The sequence below is a fragment of the Prionailurus bengalensis genome, chromosome X, assembly GCF_016509475.1.
Source record: "Prionailurus bengalensis isolate Pbe53 chromosome X, Fcat_Pben_1.1_paternal_pri, whole genome shotgun sequence".
Lineage (NCBI taxonomy): Eukaryota > Metazoa > Chordata > Mammalia > Carnivora > Felidae > Prionailurus > Prionailurus bengalensis.
The window spans coordinates 74675462-74687338 of NC_057361.1; the positions used below are offsets into that span (position 1 = coordinate 74675462).

At 34.4% G+C, this 11877-nt stretch overlaps 1 protein-coding gene across 1 annotated transcript; it reads left to right on the plus strand.

The window, feature by feature from the left end:
- Positions 1 to 4715: 4715 nt before the first annotated feature.
- On the plus strand, positions 4716 to 11136 carry LOC122476981 (polyadenylate-binding protein 5). Its single transcript, XM_043569912.1, has 2 exons — positions 4716 to 4959; positions 5499 to 11136. The coding sequence occupies exon 2, from the start codon at positions 5639 to 5641 to the stop codon at positions 6785 to 6787; it is 1149 nt and encodes a 382-aa protein (XP_043425847.1). The 5' UTR covers positions 4716 to 4959; positions 5499 to 5638; the 3' UTR covers positions 6788 to 11136.
- Positions 11137 to 11877: the final 741 nt, after the last annotated feature.

Genomic DNA, 11877 nt, shown 5'->3' on the forward strand with positions numbered 1-11877 from the left:
AGCAAATAAGTGTAGAAAAGAATTTATTTTGAGAATACTTATTTTTAACAATCCTATTATATCTATAATCTTGGAGAAAATATGTAGAAATGAATTGAAATATGGAAAACATACAGATGGTTACGTAAAAAAATAAAATATTGATTTGATTCAGTGATGATATTGTGGGAATTATCCTCTTGGATTTGTGTTATTTTAATATATATTTTCAGTAAAGTAATATTAAAAAAATTAATGTTTATTTATTTTTGAGAGAGAAAGAGAGGGAGAGAGAGAGAGAGAGAGAGAGAGAGAGAGAGAGAGAGTGGCGGAGGGGCAGAGAGAGAGGCACACACAGAATCTGAATCAGGCTCCAGGCTCTGAGCTGTCAGCACAGAGCTGAACACAGGGTTCAAACTCATGAACTGTGAGATCATTACCTGAACCGAAGTCAGACACTTAACCAACTGAGCCACTCAGGTGTCCCAGTAAAGTAGTATTTTTAAATTAGAAAAATAAAAACAGTACAAAATCCTAGCCCATTGTTAACTAAACTTATAAGAAAAGGTATAAACGTTTTGTTCAAAATACAATAAACTAAGCGGGTGTTCTCAAGTGTTTCTACATATTGGTCACTGTGGTTATATTACAATACTATATTTTATTATTCTATTTCTATATATTTTTGTTTGTATTTGCCTTTTCTCTCATAGTCTTCATATCCTGTTTAAGAATCCTAAAAAGTAGGCACAAGAGCTCAATAAAGAAAATAACTAAATATTTGAGTATATAATGAGGGTAAATCGTCTTTAGTGAACTACACAGTCTAAGAGAAAATGGAAGATTAAAAAAAAATGAAGCAGCACATGAATTTGGCCTGTTATCACAGGAATTTCTTCTTGAGACAACACCCTTTGGGGTGATGTCCTTCTCTTGCATCCTTTCTTGTTGCTAGGATCTTTTCCAGCATAATAGTACTGATATAAGTTTTGTTTGGATTTTCTTTTTTATTTTTTTTTAACGTTTATTTTTGAGAGAGCACGAACAGGAGAGAGGCAGAGAGAGAGGGAGACACAGAATCCAAAGCAAGCTCCAGGCTCTGAGCTGTCAGCACAGAGTCCGAGGCAGGGCTCAAACCCATGAACCGTGTGATCATGACCTGAGCCAAAGTCAGACTCTAAACCAACTGAGACACCCAGGTGCCCCTAGATTTTCTTTTTGAGGGGACAGGTTGTGGAAGAGGTAGGATAAGGAGCTGTGTGTTATAGATGTTGGGATTTTCCAAAGAGAGAGCAACATTCCTCTCCAAAACAGTTTCTCACAAACTCTAAGGAGAGATAGAGTGAGAAACCTGAGTTGAGTTTAATCTTACAACGTTGTTTCCTGCCATAGTTTAAAATTGAAAACTCATGTTGAAATTAGTAATTAAAGACATTTCATGCTCACGGATTTAAAGAACAAATATTAAGATGTCTATACAACCCTTGGGGCACCTGGGTGGCTCAGTCTGTTGAGTATCTGACTTCGGCTCAAGTAATGGTTTCACAGTTTGTGAGTTCAAGCCCTACGTCGGGCTTTCTGCTGACAGCTTGGAGCCTGGAGCTTGCTTTGGATTCTGTGTCACCCTCTCCTTCTCTCTCTCTCTCTCTCTCTGCCCCTCCCCACCTAGTGCGCTCTGTCTCTCTCAAAAATAATTAAACTTCAAAAAATGTCTATACTACTCAAAGCAACCAACACATTGAATATAATTCCTATCAAAATATTAACAGCATTTTCACACAAGTAGAACAAGCAATCCTAAAATTTATATGAAACCACAAAAGGCCCTGAATAGCCAAAGTAATCTTGAAAAAGAAAGGCAAAGCTTGAGGCATCAAATTCCGAACTTCAAGTTGTATTACAAAGCTGTAGTGATCAAAACTGTATGGTATTGGCAAAAAAAGAAAAAAAAAGATACATAGATTAATAGAACAGAGAGATAACCCAGAAATGAATGCACAACTATATAGCAAATTAATTTTTGACAAAGCAAAAAAATATATCCAAAGGGGGAAAAATAACAGTATCTTTAACAAATGGTGTTGGGAAAACTGGACAGCAACATGTAAAAGAATGGAGCTGGACCACTTTCTTACACCATACACAAAAATAAATCCTAAATGGATTAAAGACCTAAACATGAGACCTGAAACCATAAAAATCCTAGAGAAGAATATAGGCAGTAACCTCTTTGTCATCAACTATAATAACTTCTTTTTAGATTTGTCTCCTTAGACAAGGGAAACAAAAGCAAAAATAAATAATTGGAACGTCATCAAGATAAAAAAGCTTCTGCATAGTGAAGAAAACAATCAACAAAACTAAGGGACAACTAATGGAATGGAAGAAGATATTTGCAAATGACATATCTGATAAATGGTTAGCATCCAAAATACATAAAGAATTTACACAACTTAACACCCAAAAAATGAATAACCCAATTAAAAATGGGCAGAAGACATGAATAGAAATTTTTCCAAAAAAGACATACAGATGGCAAACAGACACTTAAGATGTTCAGCATCACTCATCATCAGGGAAATACAAATCAAAATTGCAATGAGTTATCACCTCACAACTGCCAGAATGGCTAAAATAAACAACACAGGAAACAACAGGTGTTGGTGAAAATGTGGATAAAGGGGAATCCTCTTACACTGTTGATGGGAATGCAAGCTGGTACAGCCACTGTGGAAAACATTTTTGAGTTTCCTCAAAAAGTTAAAAATAAAACCACCTATGGCCCAGCAATTATACTACTAGTTATTAATCCAAAGGATACAAAAATACTGATTCAAAGGGGCACATGGACACCAATGTTTATAGCAGCATTATCCACAATAGCAAAAAATATGGAAAGAGTGAACATGCCCATTTACTGATGAATGGATAAATAAGAGGTGGTATATGCACAAGGGAATATTACTCAACCATCAAAAAGAATGACATCTTGTCATTTGCAATGATAATGATGGAGCTAGAGTGTATTATGCTAAGCAAAGTAAGTCAGAGAAAGACAGATCCCATATTATTTCATTGAACTGTGGGATTTAAGAAACAAAACAGATGAACATGGGGGAAGGGAAGGAAAAATAAATTAAGATAAAAACAGGGAGGAAAATCATAAGAGACTATTACCTATAGGAAACAAACTGAGGGTTGCTGAAGGGGAGGTGGGTGGGGGAATGTGCTAAATGGGTGATGGGAATTAAGGAGGGAACTTGTTGGCATTAGCACTGGGTGTTATATGTAAGTGATGAATCACTGAATTCTAAATACTACACTATATGTTAACTAACTTGAATTTAAATAAAATCTTGGAGGAAAAATAATGAGCGGCACCATTTCCTGGTTAAAAAAAAGTTAAAAATAGTAGTATCCTATGATTCAGCAATTGCACTACTAGCTATTTGCCTAAAGAATACAAATATACTAATTCAAAGGGATATGTGCACCCAATGTTTATAGAAACATTATCTACAACAGCCAAATTATGAAAATATCCCATGTCCATCAACTGATGAATGGATAAATAAGAGAGTGTGTGTGTATATATATATATATATATATATATATATATATATATATATAACACAATGGGGTATTAGCAATAAAAAATAATGAAATCTTGCCATTTGCAAAGACATTGAGCTAGAGAGTATTATGTTAAGCAAAATAAATCAGTTCAAGAAAAACAAATACCATATAATTTCAGTCATATGTTGAATTTAAGAAACAAAACAAATGAGCAAAGGGGAAAAAAGAGAGAGGGAAGCAAACCAAGAAACAGACTCTTAACTATAGAAAACAAACTGACGGTTGCTAAAGGGAAGGTAGGTGAGGGGTGGGTTAAGTAGGTGATAGGGATTTAGTAGTGCACTTGTGATGAGCCCCAGGTGTTGTATGGAAGTGTTGAAACACTATATTGTATACCTGAAACTAATATTACACTGTATGTTAATTGGAATTTAAATAAAAACTTTAATAAAATAAAATAATTAGTAATTAATGCATAATATGCCTATATCTTTACATGTTTATTTCATCTGTGGACATTAATCATATATTTTGCATTGATTCTGTAGCTTTTATCTCTTTTATTAATATTTTGTAATTTTTGATTGTGGAGACAGCACATCTTCAAAGTTTTGTAGCACTAGGTACCATAAAATGCCATTTTACGACTCTCCAGTCATTAAAATATTAGTACTACTGGAGCAGTGTCAAGAATTCTGCTTACTACTTGGGGATTATGTGATCATCATGTTGGGGTTTAATGGATAAAGGCTAAATGCAACATGGCCCTGTGTTTTATTTGACCATATGATCATTTAGCACTGTAATGTGAATCCAGTACAGCTGTCAATTCTGACTTTCCAATTATTTTAGAAAATATGCAACCCTATATCTAATTTCCTAAGCAGAAATGATATAGGGAATTTTTTTATTATTATTAAAAAAAAGTATGAGAGCTCTTTCTGCCTAGGTGATCACCTCCTTTAATTTTGGGATTAGCAGCCTAAAATTAATACTTAAAGATAATAAATAAAAACACAAAATTTTAAAAATAAAGAAAAATCTAAAAAACATTTAAATTAAATTAAATTAAATTAAATTAAATTAAATTAAATTAAATTAATTTTATCTTGGCACAGAGCAAGCGGGAAGTTACTTAGCAAGGTTCCGGGTTTCCTCACGCCCCGCCCGCCCTACCACAGCTAAATGGTTTTCGTCCTTGGGGTGCTCTGTCCTGCGGAAAGCAATCCGTGTCCATCTGTCCCAGCTCTGCCCGCCCGCCTCGCATCTACCCTTCTCTTCTGACTCCGCCCCACATCTGTCCGGAACCGCCTCCCGCTGAAGCTGACCCAGTGCGCGTCCGCCAGTCAGTCCCTCCGGACCTGCCGCGAGTCTCAGACTGCCGAAATTACCGCGCGTCACTCGGTCCGTACCCGGTGGGCATCTGGGGTATCTGGGCGGTCTTCCGTCCCCAGCGTGTGTGTCTGTCTGTCTGTCTCTCTGTCTGATCCGCCTTCTGCAGCCTGCCTTCCGGCCCCAGCGCACCAAGTCTTTAGTCTGCCCTTTCACTGACGCTGAGTGTGTTTAGCGGCCTTAGCTGCTAGCCCGCCTGAGACCGGCCAGGCAGCCGGCGGAGGAATACACGTTTGGCCCCTGTCCAGGTTAAGAGAATTTTAAGCCAGTAGGAGCTCGAGGCCTATATTTATGCTGAAAACGGGTCTCGAGGCCTCTGTAAGCCAATGCGAGATGTGGGGGGCCCAGCCAGCTGCTTGATGATTTCTTACAATTAAATGAGGAACAGAGAATTTCTTTCTTACTACTGGCTTTTAAAACAGATTTTAAATCTTAATGGGTGGAAATTATAAATTCTTTAGGTAGAACAGATTCGTTATTGGGATGCATTGTTGTCTGATGTGTTTGTTCTGAGTCCGCTGACCAGCTGTTTCTGAACTTCATTTTCTCAGCCTCAACAGTGATTCTGAAACTGCTTTTAGCTTCCTTCGCCTTGGCTTTCTTCTTTTTGTGAACAGCTGCTTGGCCCATAGCTTAGAGAAATCAGCCTTTTTTTCTCTCCCGCGAAAGCCTCCTTCCTGTGCTTAGAAAGATGGGGAGTGGAGAGCCTAATCCTGCTGGCAAGAAAAAGAAGTACCTCAAGGCTGCCCTGTACGTGGGTGACTTGGACCCAGATGTTACTGAGGACATGTTATATAAAAAGTTCAGGCCTGCTGGCCCTCTGCGCTTCACCCGAATCTGCCGTGACCCTGTGACCCGCAGCCCCCTGGGCTATGGCTATGTTAACTTCCGCTTTCCTGCAGATGCTGAGTGGGCCCTGAATACCATGAATTTTGATTTGATTAATGGCAAACCTTTCCGCCTCATGTGGTCTCAGCCAGATGACCGCTTAAGAAAGTCTGGAGTTGGAAATATATTCATCAAAAACCTGGACAAATCCATAGATAATAGGGCCCTTTTTTATTTATTTTCTGCTTTTGGGAACATTCTCTCCTGCAAAGTCGTATGTGATGACAATGGCTCTAAGGGTTATGCCTATGTGCACTTCGACAGCCTGGCCGCTGCCAATAGAGCCATCTGGCATATGAATGGGGTGCGGCTCAACAACCGCCAGGTGTATGTTGGTAGATTCAAATTCCCAGAAGAGAGGGCAGCTGAAGTCAGAACCAAGGATAGAGCAACTTTCACTAATGTTTTTGTTAAAAACTTCGGAGATGACATGGATGATGAAAAACTGAAGGAAATCTTTAGTGGATATGGGCCAACTGAGAGTGTTAAGGTAATAAGAGATGCTAGTGGGAAATCTAAGGGCTTTGGATTTGTGAGGTATGAGACGCACGAGGCTGCCCAAAAGGCTGTGTTAGACCTGCATGGAAAGTCCATCAATGGGAAAGTTCTATACGTAGGGCGAGCACAGAAGAAAATTGAACGATTGGCTGAGTTAAGACGAAGATTTGAACGGCTGAGATTAAAAGAAAAAAGTCGGCCTCCGGGGGTGCCTATCTATATTAAGAACCTGGATGAGACCATCGATGATGAAAAACTGAAGGAAGAATTTTCTTCCTTTGGATCAATTAGCCGGGCCAAAGTGATGGTGGAAGTAGGGCAAGGCAAAGGGTTTGGTGTTGTCTGCTTCTCCTCTTTTGAAGATGCTACCAAAGCAGTGGATGAGATGAATGGTCGCACAGTGGGCTCCAAGCCCCTGCATGTCACCCTGGGCCAGGCCAGGCGCAGGTGGTGAGAATAAGAATGCTCAATTTGGTGCAGCCTTTAGCTGGTGCCTACTTAGTTTGGGCTACTTTGTGATGAGGTTATTTTATGCCAGGCTTTGCTTTTCTTTTCTTTTCTTTTCTTTTCTTTTCTTTTCTTTTCTTTCCTTTTCTTTCTTTCTTTCTTTCTTTCTTTCTTTCTTTCTTTTTGAAGTAAATACTTTCTTTTGAAAAAATAAGTAAAACTAGAAAACCTTGTTCATTTTAGTGAAGAATATAATTTCTAATTGTAAAACTGTCATTTTGTACCATTTCTTGATAAAATATCCTTAGGGTATATAGAATAAACTTTGTCCCTCCACATATTGTTTTCATTATTATTATTATTTACCTAAACCAGTCAAGGTGAGGTACTTGAGTATATTTACTTCCTTATTGCAATTATACTGCTAAATGTAATTTCTTCTATGAAAATATTCTCAAAATGGCCATTATTTCTGAATCTATCATACAGAAAAGTTCTAACTTGCTTTTTGAGAAATCAGTAAAGCAGGGGAAAATGTATATGATCCGATGAACATTTGTGCATAATTTTACTTTATTATTTAAAATGGATATTATTTTCAAAAGATCTGAGTTTTCTTTATTTCGTGATACATTTTTCCCCTTTTTAATGTATTGTGGGCATATCAGAGAGTTGACAGTGGCTTTGACTAAGTATTGGGAGTTGTATTCAACTTCATGCCCAGAAATAAACCTATTAGTGTTTTCTCAATTAGTATATTAGAAAATTAACACTTTAAGCATTATTAAAATGATGAATTTTATCTTAAAAATCTTTCCTGAGAGAGTTGATATATGAGTGCAGTCTAAGCAGCATTCTTGCCACTCATTTTTTAAAACTCCTTAGTAGTACACATGGGTCATGTTAAGTTAACAAAAAAGGTAAATAACTGCACTGAATTGCCTTTACCTATAGAAAATTTTAAAATTTTTACTTCAGCGTCTATAAAGTGTCAATAAAAAGGGTAAATAATCCATATAATGATGTTGAAAAATTACTTTGAAGGACATCTTTTATTAAACTTGTCGTTATCTCTTGTAAATTTTTGAATACATCCATGTGATAATATTCACAGATGTATCAAAGCCTCCATCTGTTATATGAGAGCTATTAATCCAGTATGGTTCTCTTTATGTCTGGCTGCTTCGAAGTTGTGACAAGATGTCCTGTTCTATATTGCAGTTACATTATTTATCCTGTAATTTCTAGATTGCAGATTTTCAGTATTTTACTTGTAGTCTCCTCTTTTCTCCACCCATCTACCTTCCATCCATATTACACTTACTTTTATGTTTTCTTTAGATTGCCTTTCATTTAATATGTGAGTGTTCAAATCATTTTGGAAGTAGAGAAATAATTACTTAATTTATGTAAAATTTTAAAAAATCCTTTTTAAAAATAGGGTTTATTCACATCATATATCCAACCATAAAAAATGTGTTGTCTCTATTCTTAATTGGCTTTTATTATGTTAACTACAAATTTTAGGTTACATGCATAATACAACATAGATATATAATTTTGTTAACACTTGTTAGCTATTTTCCCATAAAACAAAGAGAAAGAACTTTCTCTGTGTAATTGTTTATCTACAAATTACATGTATATTCATTATCAAATATTTTCAAATGGAAATCACTGTTTTTATTAATCATATACATAATAAATGCTCATTGTTTAAAAAATGTACACAATGCAGGCATTTATAAAGAATTAATTATAAAGAATTAAATTCCCACAGTTCAGAGATAACCACTATTAATGATTTCATTGCATACATATACTTTTCTCCTATGTAAACACACTCTTTTACAATCAACAAAAAAATACTATATGTACTATTTTGTGTTTCTTTAAATTTTAAGCTAAAAAAATATCAATCTGTATCATCATTTTAGCGACTGCATAGTATTCCATTGCGTGCATGTACTATAGCTTATCTAAGTAACGCATTGAATAATACTTACATGTTTTCCAGTGTTTTCTACATTTGTAAACAACCTTGTGATGAACTCCCTTGCTTAAAACAGTATGAGTTATATGAACTTGAGGAAAAGTATCTATACCATGTAAAAGCTTAGGTCTGCTAAAAATTAGAATGCACATTATATTGATATATGTATCAAAATTCTGAAAAACATTCAAGATATATTCTTTACTTAATTTGACAAAAGTAAAAGTAAAAACTAATGGGATATAATTTTCATATTTTATGAGCCCACTGCTTTACATAATTGTGACCATTAAAATATATGAAAACAGTGCAACCTGAAATAAATTTAAAATATCTACATTGGTAATTACTTACTATATGCACTCTCTATTCCTTTTTACCAATTACCAGTTTTTATTTGAATTTATAAACTTGAAGTGTTAGTGTTAACCAGAACCTTTACAAATGCTTTGAATCAGTATAAATCATGCAAGATTTCTAGAAGGTAAAAATCTTCAAGTATAAAAGCATTTAATACATTTGAGGAAATTATTTAAATAATTATTATTACAAATAAAGGAATAATTAAAATATGCCCAAGTACAGATAAATTATATGTTAGGACACTGCAAAGCAGTAAAAAACAAAACAAAACAAAACAAACCTCTGTAAATTCAGTTGGTAAAAAGAAAGGGAAAATTATAAGGAAAGATAATCTCTATTTGAACACAAACACCTGGGTAATTTCTCAATCTTCTACTTTTCATTTTTAACTACATTTAATAGACTTACAATTAAGGTTTTCAAGGGGGAGCAAAACAACTGAACAGCTTAAATTTGTGAAAAAAAAACATTAAAAATAGGATATTGTTCATTTCCTAGCGCAAGATAATTAGTAAATTAGTAAAACTATACTGTCAATTGTCATGGTAAACTTAAGAATGGACTATTTAATACAAGTTTTGTTTGTTTCCCCCAGCCTTTTTCAGCTTTTCAAAACAGTCACTGTACAAACTTCAAATGTGCCCAGGAGAAGAAAATTAAGAACATTGCTTTGTGATTGTAAACCATCATATTAAAAGTTATTCTGGTGAGACTATTCTGTACAAAAAAACTTCTTCATATACTGTTGCCTTTCTGGTTGTATCTATGATTAAGGGGACAAACAAAATGTTACATGTTAATTGATATTTTCAGTACAGGGGAAAATGTAAGAATACTATGTGTTTAAGGGAATATTTAGGAATGGTGTGAATGCCATCCTACATATAAATAAATGGCTTTATTTAAGGAAATAGTTTAAAATGCATCAGTAAATTACTGAATATAGATGATATATGTGTTCCCAGCATCTACGTTAATACCTGGAATATAGTTAGCATTCCATGGTTGCTTTTTGAATTATCCCTCAATTTGTTTGTTTTTCAATTGTCTACTCAGTATTTCACAGGAGAAATGAGTTATTACAGAATAAGCCATTTTTTTAATCAAATTTCATCCCATAAAGAAATAATTGAGAGCTGATTAGTTACATAGATTGGCGCTTCTAATATGGTGTTACTGGTGACATAGACTAGTGCTTATCCTGTTGAGGTGTTATCAATACTTTTACACTTCTCATGATTTCTTTTTTTATTATTGTTCAACAATTTATTGATGAGTTTATCTTAGACAAAGCTTCTAATAATTGACATAAGTTAAATGAAAATATATTTGTATATATTTTTTTAAATAAATTAATGGGATGTTGCTTCAAGACCAAGACAATTTCCACAAGGCCTTGTTCCTACATTAAATCAAGTGATCACAAGAATCCCTGAAAAACTAGTGCTTGTGCATGTGAAATTAATTGTTTCTTACATACTTCATGGTGTTACTTCCCAAGAAATATAACCTAACAAATGCTTTCTTTGAGATTCAAGAGAGTTAATATAACCACTTGGCTTCAAGGGATCATGGTCAGTAGTTAGAAATAATCTAGCTACCATTGGAAATCTGAGAAAGGCCTAACTCAATGTACAAATATTGAGGATATAATTTATATGAAACTTAAAAAAAATAACTCCAAGTACTTTCACCGTCAAAAGTCAAATTCAGTTTTAAAACATCTCCCATTTGGCACACAAAAATGACCAGTGTTCTCATTAAATTTCTCAACAGAAGTTTGGAGCCTTTGCATTTTATTTAATTAAGAAAATATTTAGTTCTTTGGAGAGACTTGCAAGAAAAGAGATGAGTGATGCTATTATATGTCATGACTGTCTCAGTTATCAGAGTAAATTAGTTTCTTTGTTTTAAAACTAGTAAGTGAAACACCAGGTGTTGGCATCTTTTCTATAAAAAAATAAGCCTTCTATAATGTAGAATAAATAATTTTACAAATTTTTGAGATTTATTTAAAATTTCTAAAAAGGTAAATTATACTTTTGGAAAAGCAAAGACTTTTTAAATCAATATTTAGGAGCATTTGAAAAGTAATTTTAAGCAAATTTACACAGGATTGCAAATGACTCCTTTTTTATTAAATTAAAATTGACATACTAATTATATTAGTTTCAGGTGCACAACATATTGATTCAACAATTCTATACATTACTATATGCTCACCATGGTAAGTGTAATCACCACCTGTCACTGAACAATGTTATTACAATATTATCGACTACATTCCCTGTGTTGTATTTTCATCCCCAGGACTTACTTCATAACTGGAAGTTTGTACCTTTTAATACCATTCATCTATTTTACCCACTTCCAGTTTGTTCTCTGTATTTAAGAGTCTGTGTATTTGTTTGTTCATTTCCTTTGTTTTTCAGATTTCACACGTAAGTGAAATCATATGGTATTTGTCTTTGTCTGATTTATTTCACTTAGTATAATACTCTCTAGATCCATGTATGTTGTTGCAAATGGCAAGGTCTCATTTCTTTTTATGGCTGAGTAATATTACATTGTGTATATATACCATATCTTCTTTATCCATTCATCTGTTGATGGACACCTGGGTTGCTTCCATACCTTAGGTATTGTAAATAATGCTGAAATAAACATAGGGTGAATATATTTTTTGGAATTAGTGTTTTCATTTTCTTTGGGTGCAAACAACTCCTTTATTTTTTTTGTTT

Excerpts from the sequence above, each read along its gene's own strand:
- LOC122476981 (XM_043569912.1), top strand. The coding sequence starts at position 5,639 with ATGGGGAGTGGAGAGCCTAATCCTGCTGGCAAGAAAAAGAAGTACCTC.